This window comes from Haliaeetus leucocephalus, unplaced genomic scaffold (assembly GCF_000737465.1).
Source record: "Haliaeetus leucocephalus isolate CR32 unplaced genomic scaffold, Haliaeetus_leucocephalus-4.0 Scaffold450, whole genome shotgun sequence".
NCBI classification, from domain to species: Eukaryota; Metazoa; Chordata; class Aves; order Accipitriformes; family Accipitridae; genus Haliaeetus; species Haliaeetus leucocephalus.
Window position 1 is genome coordinate 18622043 of NW_010972886.1, and position 19660 is coordinate 18641702.

The 19660-nt window shown below is 39.0% G+C and overlaps 1 protein-coding gene across 9 annotated transcripts in view; it reads left to right on the plus strand.

The window, feature by feature from the left end:
- LOC104836349 (zinc finger CCCH domain-containing protein 6-like) overlaps positions 1–19660 on the plus strand; it is a 43265-nt gene that overhangs the window by 721 nt on the left and 22884 nt on the right. For 8 of the 9 annotated variants that reach the window (XM_010574891.1, XM_010574892.1, XM_010574894.1 and 5 more), the window contains exons 2-6: positions 11682–11862; positions 13224–13349; positions 14371–14626; positions 16583–16704; positions 19148–19264. In XM_010574891.1, coding sequence (XP_010573193.1) covers positions 11682–11862; positions 13224–13349; positions 14371–14626; positions 16583–16704; positions 19148–19264 — 802 coding nt within the window. Of the gene's footprint in view, positions 1–11681; positions 11863–13223; positions 13350–14370; positions 14627–16582; positions 16705–19147; positions 19265–19660 lie in introns of those variants that run through there. The other variant, XM_010574896.1, reaches the window with a different exon arrangement.

The following is a 19660-nucleotide window of genomic DNA, read 5'->3' on the forward strand; positions in this document are numbered from 1 at the left end:
AGGGGAGGGGGGGGGGTCACTGGGTTAGAAGTGCATTATTAGTAGGGTTTTATTTTTTTGAATGCATGCGTTTTACATCTTCATTTATTTATTCTGGCTGGGAAGGGGGACTGTTTTCCATTTCTTTCCATAAATTGCACTTTCCAGCGGGTGTCTGTTGAATGTCACCATTGTTCTTTTTCTCCCTTGCCCTGGCGCTGCTAGTCAGGTAGGAAAGGGTGCTTTGAGTTGGGTTTGGGTTTGGGTTTTTTTTTTTGGTTGTTTTTGTTTATGCAAGAATCTCTCACTAGATCCATATTTTAATGTCATTTTCTTGCCAGATTACACCTTACACATTTAACTGGATCTTTTTTTATGCAGATTAAGGTCTGACTGACGTTATCTTTGCCACCTCTCAATCCCCATGCGCAGAAAACCAGAGTCCTGTTCCTGGTGAAAGGACCTCTGTTCCTCCCTCCCTTTCTCTTCTGCAGCTGCTGGAAATTCAAATCCTTTCTCCAGGCAACCCTGGCCTTCCTAACTAGTTCCAAAAATACTATGCCAGGGTGACAGCTACCAGTCCTTCAGTCTACATCTACCCAGAGCATTCCTGACACAACTGCAGGAGTTAAAAATGCTGGTTTTCGACAGCTGGGCTTCAGTCTGTCCTCCCCACACAGCTCCACAACCGTGCTTGGTACTTGCTTCAGAGGACTGGGGAAAAAAAAAACCAACAAAAAAACCCCCCAGGGCTTGTGAGCGAACGTAACCGTTCCGTCACTGGAGAAAGAGTCACTAATTCTGTGTTACAAATTGGGAAGTGGAGGGCCGCACAAGCTGACTGACTGGTCCAGAGATCATACTATGATTTAGTGACGGGTTCAGGGCAGACCCCAGCGCTGCTGATTCTTGTTTTCACCTTCCTGCTTTTTATTGTGAAACAATGTTGTGTCATGCTGTATGTTCCAAAAAGAGTGCTGTGTAAAAAGCAAACTAGTAATCCACTGGGATTGCTGAATATAGGGCATAACTATGTATTAAAACTGTGCAGCAGTAGCAGGCAAAGTGTTCTAGAGTTCCTGGAGTTAATAAGTCTGTGACTTTTTACTCTTTCAGGGATTGAAAGTACTTCGTGTTTTAAAGTCCTCCTTGAGGACAAGCCCAAGTTACCCACTGTTCTGCTGGAAGCATAGTTTTTCTAACTTGGAGTTACTCATGCAATGTTGACAAGTTAGAGTTCCTCTAATCAGCTGTTCTTACCAGTATGCCTGTTGTTACACTGGCAAATTACGCAATAGAATAAATAAGTACTACCTAATAGTCTAATGTACTTTTAATACAGGTTAATTTATAAACGTTGCCTTATAATGTTTTAATTTCAGAAGAGCAGAAGACTCTAACAATAAACACATTTACCTGTTAAATAATACTTTTCTGTAAACAAGACTTTTAGAAAACTTCTGCTCCCCTCTGATCTAAGATGCATATAGCGAAGTGTATTCTTGATACACCTAGAACATTGTTTAAAAAAAAAAAAAGCCCCAAATATAAGTCTATTATATTAGGTGTGCACATGTAATCTTGTCAAAATGTAATATTTTAACTTTCTGAAGTTTATAAAGATCTCGCTACCAGCTGGTAACTGGGAAGGCCTAAAGAGAAACAGGGTCTTTGCCATCCACAGAAAACATGGTTGACTTGCCAAGGTTGCGGGTGGGGAGGAGGGTAGCACAGCTTTAACTACGAACATTTTTTAGTACTGAATTGGTTTTGTCCAGTCTCCGATGCAGTCAGTTGAAGAGACCATTGTAAGGTCTATAGAAAAGATGCAAATACCTGATTCACTCATCTTCTGAGTTATTTTGAGTTGGAGTCTTGCTGTAATACCAGTTTGGTATTTTAAAATTAACACGTCTAGTTTCAATACGTTTTATCTTGCAATCAATTTTTTACTGCATTGGTAGCTCAGTAGGACTAGTTTACTGTAGGTACAGCTCATATTAGGAAGCTGCTGAAATCCTTCAACAGATTAGATCAATTTGTGCAGCATAAATTAATAGCATTTTTGTTAATGTTTAGTTAGCTTGAGTTTGAGCTGATCTAGTAGAATTATAAAGAAATTGGTTAGTGGTTTTGAGCAGTAGAAAATAGTAAAAAACCTTGTCTGTCCACACTTTGAATAATTCCAAGTTGGAAGATTGTTTTAATCCAAAGTCTTTTTTTTCTTGGTTTATAGATGGGGCATCTGATTAAGTGAGGAAGGTTTTTCATTCTTTAAATATTTTTAGTTAACTCATGGAGATGTTGTCTTTGATGAAGTATTTGAGACTTTCTGTACACAAAGATAGCAGGTGTCTTTTAAAGTTTTTCCTGTAAGGTTAGGTTTAATTAAAGATTGCTTGTTATGTAAGTAATCTTTGACAGGGTAGGAAGGAAGTCTGAGGCAGGGTGCAGGCAAACTCAGTTACAGCAAATAAATACGCAGATGTGTGTAAATGTGCAAATTATCGCTCTCTTCCAGAGGTCAGCAAGGTCTGATTACTTGCGATAGTTTGTGGTTGCTGTTCCAGCATCTGCAGGACTGGGTGCTTCATGTTTCTCTTAAAGTCTACTTTGTAGACATTGTCCCACCTATACATCATGCTATAGATGAATGTACATGCCTAAGAGAACTAAACACTTGTGACAAATACAGAATAATTCAGTCCTTGTGCAGACTTCTGTGGACTTTAATTTTCTGACTAATAGTGAGCTATACTGCAGGCATGAGAAGGGCTTGTTTGCTACAGTTGGTTCCGCATTTGAAATCGGTGCCAGATTTACAAATTGCCGGGAACTTTAGAATATAACTTGGGAGTTCATTTATTTTGAAAATCTAAAATGTTAGGTTGGTACTGATACTTTCTGTTATCTCCCTCTGCTTTACTGTCATTTAATCTCCAGACTTGGAGATTTCTTATACCATTATCTGCTGTAAAAATAGCAGTGACCTAATGATAAGTCTGAACATGGAGATGCTATCTCGCAGATCGCAGAGGTGCAAGTAATGCTTCTGTGGCCAGCATGGTCTTATGAGTTGCATTGCAAGTGTAAGTATCAGGCCGCTTTTTATGTGCTCATGGTACCATGAAGGAAATTGAACATTAGACACAGCTCTCCGTCAGACACCTGAGTGGCCTGTGAACTTTCTGTAGAAAATTGTCCTGATTTTTGCAGGGGGTGTTTGGAAATGCCACTTCAAAGCTGGGCTTGTCTGTTGCATTTCAGGTTCCTTTTCCCGAGAACCATGCTAATCCTCATTGTACACTTGTCCATTATGTATTTGATACAATTTTTACATTTAAAAATGAAATTGGTACAGTCACTTTCTTTTTCAAGATAAACTGATTGGAGTTTTACGAAGCATAGCTGAAGTGTTTGATTATGCGAGTCTGCCCGCCTCTAGCTGTGGTGCTGCTCTTCCAAAGCCTCTCCTTCACCAGCTATGTATGCCTGGTGTATGTCCAGATGAGCCAGGTGAATAGAGACTCCAGCCAGCCACCCCTTTGTTTTTATTTTATTTTCCCAGTTTCCTCTTCCAGCTGTCTTAGGAACTGCCTGGGCCCTTTCCATGTACTGGTTTTGCACTCCTGTCCTCAGCGAGCATGATTTACACTCTGCTGCTCTAACAGGTCTGTCTGGTTCACCGTAATGGAGACCTGCTCTGCTAAATTACAGCCGGTGGCAAGTAGAGGGAAAAAAGCAAGTGGCGGGTTGTAACCGAGATGAGTAACAGCAAATTGAAATCTGTATTATATACCTCAGTTGTACATTTTCTCCGTTACTGCTTAGCCAACATTATATTGCAGCCGGCTTTGCCCGTGTCTTGTCTCAATCCGTGTGGCTCCTCAGCTCCGTGAAGCACCATAGCATTACAGATCAGGGAAGCATTTGTGGAGCAGAAGGGCTAAAGATCTCCCCTAATCTGTAGCTGCTATTGTCCAGCCTGACTGCTCTCCCAGTCTCCCTTGCCACAAGGCTTCCATCCATCTTTAGTTAAACTTGACAACTTAAATGTGTCTCTTTTATGCTACCTGGTGCTTTAATGCCCTTGGTCCACATGTGCATGGTTTGGTTTGAAAACATTTACTTACAGTTGTTTTCAGAGATTTCTTTTTTTCCCAGTAATAGTTAATCACCAAAGAATGTGTTCATGTTAAATTGAAGTTGTTTGTGATCGCTGAGTGCAGCCTTGTAGTGATTTAGTTTTCAAGCATGATTTCAAAACTTGCTTTGACGTTAGGGAACTAGGAAGTGAAGAGATAATCACTCCCAAATATGCCCTGTGGGCAAACAGGGCTTGCTCGCCATCCAGCAAACATTGCAGGAGTGGCAAAAACACAGCTGGCTGACATAGCTGTTACTCCTCCTTGTCCTCCTGGAGAGGAGGAGGTGGTCTGTGTGAATTTCTGTAATTTCTTCTACAGTAATAAAGCCCAGAGACTGGAGATGGTTAGGCAGCAGGGTGAGAAGGTGGGCTTTCCAAAAGTTGCTTGTTGGCCTCCAGTGCCACTGCAGGAAGCTATTTTTTGGCATGCCTCTCTGCTGTCTTTCTCACTTCCTTCCCCCATTTTACGGGAACACAGTATCTGTTACAACCAGCCCTGGGGATGAAGGCAAAACAGAGATTAAGAAAACCCAAGCAGTCTGGTCTGTAACTTCTCATGGTGCAGTTTCCCTGCCTGGCTGTAGGTTAAAATAACTTCATGTTTGCAGAATGGTCAAAACTAACGGGCCGCTGTAAGTGACCTGCATAACATTGTCAAAGAAGCCAGTGCTGATTTTTGGTGGACACTGGCTTGTTGTGTTAACTGTAACAACACCTTCTAGTTTTGTAGTTATTTTCCTTATTAATTCATAAATTCTTTAGTGTAGGAGCGTGCTAGGACAAACTCATTTCATGAATTTTAGCCCTTTAAGATCTTACTTAGACATGTGATTTTCTTGTCATTGAATTGCGCCCGAGTTATTGTGCTCTTCATAATTTTATAAAACAAAATGGTACCTGCGAGAGTATTGCGGGTTCATTGCATGGTAGTGAACAGGACAGAAAGTAAGCATATAATGATGAGAAGTGATAGCCGTGTACGTCTGTGCAGTCACGAGTGCTGCATAGCAGCATGTTTTTCTAGATGCATTGGGTGTGGAAAATGCGTGCAGGAGGGTTATTTGAAGCAGCAGAAGTGTATGAGGAGCTAGGATAGAGGGATTGAGGGAGAAATCTAGTTTGAGATACTAAGGAAAACATGCCCAAAGGAAATTAAGGAGAAGAAATAAGTGGGAGGAGTGTAAGGCTTTTTCACTAAGTAAGTCTTGACCAGTGTCAAAAACACTCAGGTAGTTTCCCATCAGTTTAAGCTCTCTCCCCAGCATTATATGTCCTTATCACAGACATTCAGAGGTCGGCAGAATGGGTGTATGATGCTGTTATCAGCCCCTGTAAATTAAGGGCTGTTAACATACTGTTTCTATATGAGAATATGAATTTTTAGACATCCTGGATGGTTTCTGATAAGCTGTCTCTTCTGGAACTAATCGCAGAAAAAAGAGGTTAAGGTTTAACAGTGCACTCACCTTAGGAAGAAGTAGATTTTCTTTTCTTTTTGGACAGTAATATTCAGTCATGACCAGAAATTAGTAGCTTCTTAAAAAAGTAATTTATTACTCAATGCATTAGAGATCTACTGATGTAAAATGTTTGCATTCTTGCTACTGTGTCCTTTCTCTATGTCTACAAGAAGTAAAAGGGAGTTGTTTGCGGCCTTTATCTACTATATACTTTTTCTAGTCTTGGTAATGCTGTCGGAAAGTCTCAGCTATCACTGTTCTCTTTAAGGCTTACTCTAATAAATAAAGTCAAAAGCGTCATATTGTAAAACAAAATGTAATTATTTTTAAATAAGACCTTTCCTCAGCTGTGAATCAAACCTACCAAAAATGGACTTAACAGAAAATCGTGTTTGATGACAGAGATTCACATTTTGGTTGTATGATTTTGTTTGTGTTAGTTCTTAAACCATACAGAAGTATGGTTCTCATGTAGCACCTGCTCTGTCTGCAAGTATGCTGAGTACTTCTGTTAAGAAGATTGGAAAAACAGTCCCACAAGGAAAACCCTTTTAGTTTTCTTAAATATTTCAGAGCTATCATCATCAGTGTACTGAGAAAATGCATCTCATTTTTGTGTCTTGGACTTGAGGAGCTTGAGTTGTAAATCTTCTTTGAACATAAAGAGTGCTATTTTTAAAAACGACTCAGACTAGGGAAGAAAGGTAAGTTAAAGTCGAGTTTGAATGTTAGAAATTAAACTGTAGACACTGGAGTAATGATGCGTTACTTTATGTGTGGATTTCTATTTTCCCTCACCAAATATTTGCATAACTGCTCTTGCAGTGATTTCACCAAACTGATTCTCCCTGGAAGATAACTTGGCTTTTGTGCCTTTCTAATCCATTTTGGAGATGCTCTAGAAATACACTTGGGACAGTGGAAATGCTTTCTGGTTTTGTTTTCACATATCCGTCAAGCTCCAAGTAGCTGGAGATTGTGGAAGAGGGAGCGATCCATTGGTGATTTTAGTTCTTCCTCTCACATTTGGGGATGAACCAAATTTTTTTTGTGCATACCTAGTCCTTGTGCAGGGGCTGATAGGAAAAATCACGGCCAGTATGCTGCCTTTTGTATAGTTAGGGTTTGCTTAGCTCGTGGAGTCTAGGTGATGTTACTGAATTTTGCATCTCCTGTGTTCTGGATTGCAAGATTGCATTTGCTGTCCCATGGGTTATGAGGAAATAGGAGTACCATATGGCAACTTGTTTTAATCACTGAAGTCATCCAGGGCTCTTTATGAAGGAGTTCCAGTAGGTCAGGCAGCAGTAGCCAAACCCCTCTAAGCAATTTAAGCTGGGTATTTAATGAAGATGCTTTTGTTTCTCTTCCAAAAGGACTTTAAATGCACTAGGATGGGAAGGGCTTGGTAATGCTAGTTGAGATCTCTGGGTAGAGGCGAGTTAACCTTTTCTGCTTTTTTTCTGTGTCAGAATTTTATACTGCAGGTTTGCACTGTAGTAGTTCAGGGATTAACTTCTGTTAATCTGATGACGCATCAGATTTAGTTCAGCCTTTGCAAATACAAGTATAGAATCCAGGAAAATAACACATGGCAGAAATTTAAAATTGCCAGTGTTTGTTCCTTCAGCACAGAGGCTGTCTTTTTGACTCCCGAGGTATGCGTTGTGTAGGCATTATAAACTGTTCCCCCCACAGCTTGTTGGCATTATTTCAGTGAAGGTTGTTTTTGTGGTGTATTGTTTTGTGGGGTAGGGTAGTTGAAAGAGAAGTGAATCTTGAAAAAGACAAGATTATACTTCCTTGCTTTTCTAGATCAAGAAAATTTTGGGGTTTGTGTCAGGCGTTTCCAGCAATAATAGAAGCATACTAAGATACTCTGTAAGCAAGAAGCTTTACTTTGCAAACCAGAAGTTCATATCCTCTCTTGTTAGATCGGTGTTGTGATTTGTGTGCTGTAGATACCTGCCGAAGGGAAAGCAACCTCAGACTTGAACCCATTTCCCAGAAAATCATCGGCTAGCTGTGTTTTTTCCAGACCACATCTGTTTGTTGACTTCTGTTACTCACAGTGGAAAAGGAGGTAGTCTTGTTTCACATCACTGAAAGCCCTTCCCAAAGCTGCTTGCTATAGCCAAGTCTGTGGAATATATTTCGGAAGTGAACTTCTAAAAGGGGTGGGTTCTGCACTCACTTTCTAGCATACAGCTCCAGTTTAGATTTTAAATGGGAATAAAGCCTATAAAATGGAAGGTAATTTCTGCCCTATCACTTCCTTTAAACTTTCTTTGAAGAATAATTAAATTATTTCCAAGAAATGATAAATTTTTGACCATTATCTTTTCAAATCGTATTTGTCCGGTTTTTTTTTTTTTTTTTTTTTTAACTTTCTTGAAGTTCAATGCTTGGAAAATTCTAGGATGTTGTGGAAAGAATTTAGGCATTTGGGGATTAGAGGACTTATGTAGCCTTACCTTTGAAATGCAATCCAAAATATAGTATTACTGAGATTCTGCACAGTTAGTTTGCCTAAAATGTTATTTGCGTCCTGGATGCATCACAGAAGTATAAATGTATGGCAGCAGTTCCCAAAGGAACTGGTTAACTGGCAAATAAAAGAGCATTTTCAGTAGGCATTTTACTTAAGAGGATATTTTAATTGAGTAGACATCCTTGAGAGAGTGAGTTTAGCTCACTTTGTCAAAATACAAAAGATTGTTTTTTCTAATAGCTGCAGGTGTTCATAAATATTTGCATTTCAGTTTCATTAGGCACACTTTATTAATCAAGTATCTCTTGGAAAGATGTGACAAATGCTTGGGGTATTAGATGAGGTACTTAGACTTTGTCAGGGAATGCTGGAGATAATGGACACTGTGATATTTGAAGACAAGATTTATAATGGACACTGTGATGTTTGAAGACAGGATTTATGTTATGCTTGGGGTACTTATTCTGAAGATCCTTTAGCTCTTCTTAAGTATGGGAGTATCTTGGTGTTAATGTTCTTCACGAGGCAGTGTAAGGATTGTGTACGAGCAGATCTCCCTGACCACCTTGTGAAAAATCACATAAAAGGGTTCTGAAGCTGCCTCTCTACTTCACCTTTGCTGCCCACTTGGTAGTGGGCATACCTTTATTATTATTATTTTCCATTACTTGTTCAAAAGCTGACTTTGGCTTCATGGCTTCCTGTTGTTTTATATTTGCACTAAAAAATAATGTCCTTTTCAAAATGTGTCCAAGAAATGTTTAAGACCATAATTCAAACCAGTGATGATTGCATTTGCAGTGTAGCTAAACTGAAGACATAGCAGTTGAGCAGTTTTTCTTACCTTCCTTCTAAGTTCCTGTTTGTTTTCCTGGCACCCATGGTTGTATTCAGTGTGTTGGAGGGAAGAGCCATGCCTCTAATGGGCCTGTTTCTGTGAATTTGTCCTGTCCCTTTCTGTGGCTGCTGCTGTCTGCTTCAGCAACTGCCTATGGCAGCAAGTCCTGCTAGTTCACTCACTACCTGCCATGAACTGTCTTTTACTGCCCATCAATATTAATGATGGTCTTTAAATGACACCTTCTGTAGCAGAATCTTTTATTCAGATTAAATCTGTCTTTTTACGCCCACTTTTTAATATTTTGACATTTGAAAGCTTCTTATAAACTTTCCTTCTTTCCAGTCCAGTTACTTAGCAAAACAGAACTATCTTCAATACTTGTCTAGAAGATTATTTTCTCCCATATTCCAGGGTACTTTTTTCAATCACTAGATAGACAGCTACTCTTGTGCATTGCTTAGAAATGTTGAGTCCCCTTCTTGATCATGTAATACAGCAAAGCATCTTCATGAGACTTGATGTATATAACTGGTCTTTACGTTGTTGCAGTGGGCTGCCACAAGGTGATGGGGAAGCGTCGCAGTTGCTGTAGATATGCTGTAGGATTCCGCCAATAGTTGAGAATTAAAGGTGAAGAGGTGATACCTTGAAATTGATGGATTTTCTTAGTTTTTCTCCAAAGCCTTTATGCAAGTCGATAATCTGAATATGGTTGGGGTTTTTTTCCCCCCATTTTTTTGGCTGGTTAGTGATCTGTAATCATATCTTGGTGGTGGTTTGGGGTTTTTTTGTTCCCCCCCCCCCCCTTTTTTTTTTTTGCATTGTGATTGCTAAGAGCGTTTAATTCTAAGAAGTTCCAGGACATATGAGGTGACAATACAGCAGTCATGTCTTCTCCCCTTTTCTTCTCCCTGGCATATCCATTTACTCCTCTTACAAAAAGTCAGAACTTTGGGTTGCTTCTAACTTCTTAACCACCGTTTTTTTCCTGTGGAGACTCAGGTCTTTTGCTTCCTGGTGAGTTCTTCCCCCTTCCTACTATTCGTAGTCCCTTGAAGGAGACAGAGTTGATCATCAGGTTAGCTAATACATTGTGAGTACTGGACTGAGGTGGACAAATTGTAAGGCAACTTAATATTGCCTTATTACTACTTCTGTCCTAATACCTTGTACTGCCCCCAGCACTAGTTTGGTCTTGTTTTAGTTTGGGTTTTTTGTTTGTTTGTTTGGGTTTTTTTAGTGTAGTCTTCTGGTATCTATCAAGGCTTCTCCCCTTGCTGCCCCCACCATCTGCTGAATCTGGTATGTTTGTAGAGTGGGGGTTTCAGACACTATAGGACTGATGGCATTTTCAAGCAATCTCCATGTCAAAATTCAGGACTTGAGTTCCGTGATGCCTGCAAAGGCTGAATTCCTGAAGCAGTGGTAATGTAGAAATAATTATATAGAGCCAATTGTAAACGTTTAAAAGCAGTAAATTCTTCCACAACCAAAACCCAGCAAATACCAAATTGTAGGAGGGGAGTTGAGATTGTTTCAGCAGCACCTCTGAAATAGGGATGAGGAACAGGTTAGCTGGTGTTTTGTCAAAATGTTTCTTTCATGGCAAAGTATCTTCAGGGTTGTCTTACCTAAATCTAAATAAAGTCTTAGGTAATCATAGAAACTGTTTTTCCCTACTGATGGAGATAAGCACAAGCCTTTCTGTTACTTAGTCTACAAGCATTTAAAATGTTACATTTTGTGTTAGTATTTATTTTTTTTTTAGTCATCTTTTGGTGCTACTCCATTTTGAAGACTTTCGAGACAGCCACATTCATATGCAGAAGTTAGGTTCACATGCGTATTGTTCCATTTACAGTATTCATTGATGTATGAAACAACCCCCTACAAATGTCAATGTTAGAAATTAAAAAAAAAAAAAAAAAAAAAAGACCACCCTGGGTAGCTTAGAAAAATACCATCATCAGATGTCTGGTTTCTGTCAGTTTTTTGATTCTAGCAAATGAAACTCAAATGTTAACTACTCCTTTCTTGTCAACTACTACTACTAATTTCTTCTGAAGAATCCACTTAACCGCTAAAGTAATTCTCCTTTTTTGAATTGTTTATGACTTTGGCCATTCATTACACCCTAGATACTACAGACCCATCTTTAGTGCCAGGAGCTGGTGTGTTGAAGGAAACATGTTTGTATTGCTATGCAGTTTTTCCTGCAGTGCCCAACTGCTTGTTTTCATTATTACTACTCTATAACTATATGGTTTTCAGAGAGTTTTAATTGCCTTTAATTTTGACCACATCTGTTCTGCAAATACAGCAACGTAAAGGCATGTAATTGTAGTAAAAGTCTTCCTAGGAATTGTTAAAATACCTCTTCAGTTTGAAATGTGTTTAAGGGCGGCACAGTTATATTGAAGTAGTTTACATTGAAGCAGGTTTTTTTTATATAGGTTGGAGACAACTGTGTAAGAAGAGAAGACCTTTGTTCTGCGAAGTTAAAAAGATACATAGTTTTAAAGCTTTTTAATTTTGCAGTGTAATTCAAGGCCATTTAATGGCTTGCATTCCATTTTTCTTTAGCTATGAAAGAAAATCCTAGTAGTTCTTGGGGTGTTACATGTGTTAAAACGTATATGCACACGTACAAAAATGTAACTGGTGGAAAGACATACTGGGTGTGTTTGTTTTTACTGTGCTGTTGGACAGATGAGGTGGATAATAACACGTAATTTTACTGTATTGATATTTTTCCTCCTACAGAGAAGATGGGGAGCTAGAAGATGGTGAAATAGATGATGCAGCATATGAAGATGTGAAAGAACATGGTACAAAAGGTGATGATAAACAGAAAAATGAAAAAGGACATAGAAAATCACGGAAGAAACGCAAAAAAGAAAAAGAAAAGAAAAAATCAAAAAGGAGAAGACGGGATAAGCATAAGGTTAGGAAATGCAAACCAAAATATTGGAAGTGCTTATTTTAATTCCAGGTTCCCAGGCTTAGACAAGGATCCAGGGAGTTGGAGAAGAAACCTAAAATGGTTTTATTGCTATTTAGGCAGTCTTCGGACTCTGAGTGCAATTTTTGAGATTCCTATCTTACCAATGCATTTCAATATTAAAGAATTTGTTTAACTAGACTTTCAACACATGGAAGTGCATATTCACACATTTCAGTGACAGTTTATGTGGGCTGAGAGACAATAAATCATTAAATAATCCAGCTGTAGGACATTTCAAATGATAGTTTGGAAACTTACTTGTTAGCTTTGCCTAAATGTGTTTTCATAAACTTTGTTTTCATCTGTTTATATTCAAAAGAAATACTAAATCAGACTGTGGGTGTAACTGTGTCGTGATATACGTCTTCACTGGATGCTTATTTATTTCAAAATTTCTTTTTATAGCAGTTTACAAAATACTGACATTTACGAGCGTTTTACTCTTTGCCATTGTCAATGGTTGTGGCAGTTCTGACATGAGAGGCCGAAGTGTTAAATCACTTCTTAAATTGTTTAAATCTTAAGCAGCAGTATAAGTTGAGCACTGGCCACTGACAGCGGTGATGGTAGCTGCACTGTAGAGAGTAAGTTTTTTAGGATAAGGGGCAAAATATAAATTTACAATTTTGCTTTTTGTGCTAATTATCATATTTATGGAAAGAAAAGATTTCAGGCTAGTTAAGTGAATTCTTCAGTAAGGTTAATTAAGATAATGTTTCTAATATATATTTTAATCAACTTAAATAAATGCAAGTGATTCGCAAAGTTTTAACCTAGAGAATTAAACCTGATGGTAATTCTCTACAAATCACAGAAATATAGTGTTCTCGTTTGGTTGCCCCTCTAAATTTTCTGCAAAACAACACATCTAAATAAAACACTTGTAATGCAGTAACACTGAGTTTTCTCCCAGCAGAAAATGACAGGATACTAATCATTTCTATGGTCATATGCAAGCTTCTAACCATCTCCCAGATTTGTTAAGCCTTCCAGGAGCATCCCTGCTATGTCGCAGAGAAGCAGGGCTCAGAGAGACCCATAGGAAGCTGACATAACCCAGAGAAACCACATAGCCCTCAATGTTTACATTCGGAAGGCTCATCGGATCAGATCTGATAAAAAGAGTGGGTCATCAAAGAGTGTGCTTTCTTTAGCCTCCCCTAGAAGCAAAGGTTTGCACGAGTTAAGGAAATATTTTCATTTATTAGCCTAGTGCTTCTTTTAAGTTCATATACAGCAGACCAGTTACACAGAGAATTACATAACAACACCTGAGAGTGCTATTTTCTTCTTTCTTTCAGCATAACTCCCCTTCCAGTGATGACAGTTCAGACTACAGCCATGACTCTGATATTGAGCGTACAGAAAGACCACATAAAAAGAGTAGCAGCTCTTCATACAGAGATTATGATTCTTCGTTCAGTCAGGTAGTATTTTTTTAAACTGATTTCTCATGTCTTTATTTAGGTGTAATTTAAAAAATGCAAATGTAAATGATGCGGTTTTTGAAGGCTGACTTGATCACAGTGCCCATTCTCACAGATTTCAGGAAGCACATCTAGTTCTCATCTCCTTGGGTAGATTTCCAAATGTAAAGCATCATCTGTGGCATGAATGTAGGTGGTGTAAACAAGCCTGATACTATTTTTTCCTCCATCAGGCAACAATTAAGGTATCTTTATTGCCTGCGTTGGATTTAGACCGTACTGAGAGGAAACAGCTCTTGAAAAGCCACCTTTAAGTAGCTAGAGTTGATTCTGTTTTCTGATACTTCAATTTGTCCTGGCTTTTCTCAGTCTGTGCAGCTTGATAGCCCTCCTGAGACTGCTGGGTGAAATAGAACACATTCTCTAAAGCTGCGATAGAGCAGCTAGAGGCTTGGTGGAACTCTGGTACTTCAGAGGAGAGGAGACTTTCCTTTTAGCCTGAAACCATTCCAGAAACCTCATCAGCCAGCCAAATTTATTAACAAACTGAAGATCCTGTCTGCAGAAATGGGAGAAGGGACAGTGCTGGCTTAGGAGTGGCGATAACCAGTATTTCATCCTGACTGACAGAGGCGGGCCAGGTTGTTTCATCTGTGTCCAAGATCATCAGGATATGGAGATCATGAATGGAAAAAAATTATTCTAATCATAGTTCATCTAAGTAGCACTTAAAACTGCATACGTTAAAATGCTTTGTCAACTCCACTGAAAAGTTTTCTGGAGTATAGATGCTGATGCTGTTCTTTTTTGTCCTTTTTCCTATTTTGATGCATTTGGAATCAAAAGTACTAGTTTTTACTAAATAACTGATTTTCATTGTTTATTATAAATGCTTGTTTGTGCAAATCTGTTAGCATGACAGTAAAACAAGGTGAAAACAATTGGTTTTGTTAGAACAGTTTGGAGGGGGGTTTTTTGAAATACTGAGTTGCTTCTGAACAATGCAATCCCTTTCATACAGCATGGACACGTATCAGGAAATTACATGAGTTCACAGAAAATGCAACATAAAAAAAATATAAAAAGTAAGGAGTATGATGACTATAGTCATTACAGTGATGAAAACTTTGGTAATTATAACGAGGAAGAAAAGGATGAAGATTTTGCTGATCAGCTTAAACAATACAGACAAGCTAAAGAGACCTCCAGTACTGATTTAGGACCTCCATTCCCAAAAGAACCAGTGAAAAAACAGGGGATGAAAGGGATCCAGAAAGGTAAGATAATTTGAATAGTTAACTGTAGTAATGGTGGTGGCAGCAGTTGTATCATGCATCATTTCAGGATGTTTGTCTTGAGAGCTGAATGAAGAAAGCTGCCAGCAGTGGCTTTCCTGCGAGCTTGCAGTCTCCCATCGTTGAGTGATAAGTCTGCTCACGGGGAAGGAATAATATCATACGGTTGCACTGATGCATATATTGAAGAAAAAAATCAAGTGTCGGGTAATATGTATGTAGAAAATAAACAAATAAAACCCTATTAAAAAGCCAAGATCTTTGTTGTGTAACTGCTTGAGTAAGAAATCATAGGGCTGTAAAGTGACTTTCTGGTAGTAGTTTATGAAAGCCTGAAATGGGACTTGATTGGGGGGAGGAATGTAAATATGTCAATTCCAAAATCTAATTTAGCCCTCTGTGTGCCAACCACCCCACCCCCCCCAAAAAAATAAAAAAATTTAAGTACCTAGAAATTTTGGTAGGTGCCTGAATACTTTACTTTTATTAGTATGTCCCACAAGTATGCTAGTACCCTTTTATTCTTCTTTTCACAAATTTTCTTGCATTCAAAGCTGGACCAATACAAATGCTGGTGAAAAAGTATTCCTCTTAAGTGATAAGCTCCTGAAAGAGTCCTGCTGCCCTTATTTCATGCCTTGCTTACATAAGCCAAGTTATGCAAGCATTCTTGTTTGCACCTTCCATTTGGTCTCTGATTGTTTCCTTACTATTGTAGTGCAATTCATTGAGCCAGCTTACATCTCTGGCCTCTGTATTATGAAGGGACTTCTAACTCCCCAGTTGTCTTGTATTACTCCATATTGCCCTGGGGTGTGGAAGGTTAGGCAACGGAGACAGCGTATAGCATTGACGGAGATAGCCTGATCTACCATCTAGAAATGCTTAACTTGTTCTCATCCCTTTTTTCTATGAGGCCAAGGTCTCATTTCAGAAACTATTGATTCAGTTTGCAAAATATTCTTCCTTTAATCATGGATAAAAGTTTGTTTCCCAGGCAAAATTTGAGGAGGGTTTTGTATGACATTGTGAATACCTTACTAGTTCTCGGGAAGATACTGTGTGTTACACAAAGGAAGTAAGCTGTCTTCCATTTGCTACAGTGAAGATTTACTGCATTCTGTTTTGGTTCACAATAAAATAAATTGGCAAAAGACTGGCAGAATCTTTTTAGCTGAGGCAAAAATGGCTTTTCATGTGCTGCTTGGCAATACTGCTTCAAAATCTCTGTCTGCAAATCATTTGAGATGAAGTCAAGGCATTTTCACTGGAATCAGCCTTGCTGTCATGGAGTGGCTGCCACCTGAAGCGAGTGTGATATCTGCAGAGCTTTCTAACTGGTTTTCTTTGGTTTTAAATTGATGAGAAAGCAGATACTGTCTCGGTGGTTTTAGTTGAGACCATGACTCCTGGTATGCTGGTAGCTGGATAATTACCCTCTTGAGGCTTCCAAACAGTTACCATTAAACATTTTTATATTCAAAGCTGTTCTGTCATATTTCTTAGGTTATGATCTCGTGTCTCTTGCATGTTGTGACAGTGAAACATGCACACGCACCTGTGTGCCAGTTGTGCTGGTTAGTTCTGTGTTCAGAAAGGGACCAAACGGCACAAAATATTTCAAGTATTTGGGCTGGTTAGAATAACATGTCTGCACTTCTAATTGTGAGACGCTGCTTTGAACAAGATTAATTTTATATTCAGTTTGTCAGTCTGCTATTGATTTGAAGAGCTTTTCAAAGAGCAGGCAGTTGCACAGAATTACAATTGGCTGCTGTAGTTGTACTTGCCAGCTTGTGATTCAAGCTAGTATTTAGGAATTCAGACTGCAAAAAGGTAGATATTCAGTTTGTTTGATTTGTCTGTATTCGATGTCACTGGATAACCATTTTTCTTTACTTCCTGAGGTTATTGAAAGAGGCCATTGCTGTTTTTCAGGTATTTCTCAGAGAGGTAATAATTACAACATTGGTCGAGGGCGTGGAATGCAAAAGAAGTTGAAGCGTAAAGATCGTGGAAGGGGCAGAGGGGGCAATAAAGGATCTGATGGCTTTCATGAGGTATGTGGAATTAAAGTTGAGTTCCTAATGTAGTTGTTTTAAATGACTGGATGCTTTGCTTTAACAAAAGAGTATTTAAAAATACCTATCTTTAAACTTTTTTTATCTAGGAAATCACTAGAATTTTCCAGCTCTTGATGTACAAAGTGTAGTTAATAATTTAAGCTAATACATAATTTTCTTGTTTTTCTTGGAAATATGAAAAACTAGCCGAAAGTGGCTTATGAGCTTTGGTTTTGAATGGTGCATGAACTTCAATGTTAACTGTATCTGAAATAAGTTGTTTTGCTACTACCAGTTCACCTCAGATTTTTCAGCAAAGACGATGGACGCCTTCACAGCTTTTGCCAATTTTTGTCTGAATCGTGAAGAATTCTCCTTCTCTTTCCGAAGCTGTGACTGTGGAAATGGAAATGTATATGACCTTGGTTTTCATTTAGTAATTCTTTGCACAGGAATTAGAGAAAGCATAGTGTTCAGTATTGCCACACTATTCGTAAATTGTTAACTCCAATCTTCATCTAAATGAAAAACAATACAAAATTGATGATTAATGAATCAAATCAATCCGTGGTTGAAAAACATTATTTAAGCCAAATCATATTTAAGTCTACATACTGCAACTAAAATGTCTGTGGTTCTCCTCCCTCCTGCACTCAGGAATGCACGCGGCTGGCTTCTAGCTAATGCAGTGATGTATGAATCAGCAGTGTTAATTTTTCCCTGTGTTCTCCAGCTGGCCTAACTCTCTGGGGCTCCTGGGTGGTCTAGATCAGATGTTCCTTTCCCTGCCCAGCATGTGGTAGGGAAAAGGGCAGCCATTTGATCTGTTAGGACGATGCCTCGTTTATAGGACTCCTTCCTGTTGCTGTAGAGCATGCCCTGTCCTCCAGCACCATCTCCCAAGCTGTGGGGAAGGGTGGAGGCAAGGAGGCAGCTGCAGGCAGGTCCGAGCAGGGCTGGGAGGCAGAAACCAAAAAGCTGGGCTCCTGGCTACAGTGAAATAATGAATTCTGCAATGGAGATGTTGAGCTGTGCGGTGTGGAGGGGTAACCACTGAGTCCTGAGCCACACAGCGACATCCCTGGGATTCTTGGGGACACGGTGGGAGCATTTCAGCCTTCCTCAGGCCATTGTTACAAGTGTGTTGTGCTGTGGGACAGTTACTGATTTGCAGTGCTCCCAGAGAGACTTGGAGCATCGTGTTTATGTGATATTTGCGTTAACCTTGAAGAGGATCAATTATTAGATGCAAAGCTGCTTTTTCTGAAGGAGCTGAGATTTCTCTGGATTTAATGTGTTCAGAGTAGAAAATGGATCTTGACTGATCCAGGAGTGGCATTTCTAGCTCGAAGATTGCTGCTTCTCAATGTCAACAAAATCCACAAATCATTCTCAGTGTTAATGTTTAGTGACATTGCTTAATCTGCCGAGTGAAATGAGACCAGACACTTGGTGTGCTGATGCTCATGTGTGCTCATGATGCGGTGTGATGACTGTGGAGAACCACAACCATTCTGTTTCAGAAGTTCCCACTCAGCCGTCAGAACCCTGCTCATTCTTGTGAAAATGGGAAATCAGAAAAGCCTATTTCCCTCTATCATCAGATCAGTAGGCAACCGCCTAGCACTGCGAAGAAGACGTTTGTTTCTACCCTCTGTTGCAGTGTCACAGACGGCAGTTCATTAAAGGCCGTCTACCTCCATGACTTCACTAGCTCTGCCAGGCCCCCTCAACACCTATCCCAGGCTCTCTAGTTAGATGAGTTTACTGCGGTTTCTTTCATTATCTCAAGTGCAGATGCCACATGGGAATCAAATCATAAGAAGGAACAATTATTTGCCTCACTAGGTATATAATAATTCTTATGCGTTAGGTCATGATTGAATTGTGCTTCCTCTCTGCTTTGCCTCGTGGTATAAACAAACAGGTTATTTTTCTTCTAATGGGAGAAAAAGAAGATAGATAATCTGGAAATAATAATCGTGTGAGAAGCACGTAGAGAGGAATGATTGGCAAAGAGTAGCCTTGTGGCTAAGATGGTGGTCTGGAAGCCTGGATGATGACTCAACTCCTGGCTGTCTGCAGACATGCCTGTAATCAGGGGGCAGTTGGCACTGACTTGGTGGGTGCCCAGGAGTCAGTCCTGCTTTCCAGCATTGTCAAATGAAGTGTGAGATACTCAGTCCATTCAGTGAAGTTATTTGTGTCTGTTGTATTGTAAGAAGTTTCTGATTTGGTTGCATTTATAAAAAAAGACTGTATTAAAGCAGCTAAGAAAAAGTATGTGTATTTACTTTGAGCTGTAGGTATAATAATAAAGAACTTAAATCATGCTGTAGTTAATCACATTTTGGGGTAACTAGTGCACCAAGTATGCTGTAATATTTTTGCAACTGCACTTAATAAGTAAGCATCAGTAGGGTGTTCATTTTTCTTACAGGATGGCAAACCAGTGAAGAAATGGGTTAATATGAGTCAGGAGTTCATAAATCAGCATACAGTGGAACACAAGGGCAAACAAATTTGTAAATATTTCCTTGAAGGGAGGTGTATTAAGGTAAGTATGCACTGTGTCTGTCGGTCTGCTTCTTTGGTGTGAGGAAGGGGAGATGATGTTCTGTTCTTTTTTACTTCAGCTGATGCAAAGAAAACTTGTATTTTGAAACTCAGTGTTGTGGTTTCTAGTGTTTTGAGTACTTGTAGATAAATGCCAACAGAAGTACTTATGAAAAAATAGCCCCTTCTGTTACACAGTTTGAATTATAACATTCTACTAAAATTATTGTGTTTGCTTATTAGTATATACAGTAAAAACATCTGTGATAGTATCATAAACTTACACTGACAATGTATCGTGTGTAAACATACATCAGATCTTATGGAATCTGTAAATAGGCAATGATTTCTGAATATGTGAGATTATTTCTCTTTTATGTGCTACTGCTCATTTTGA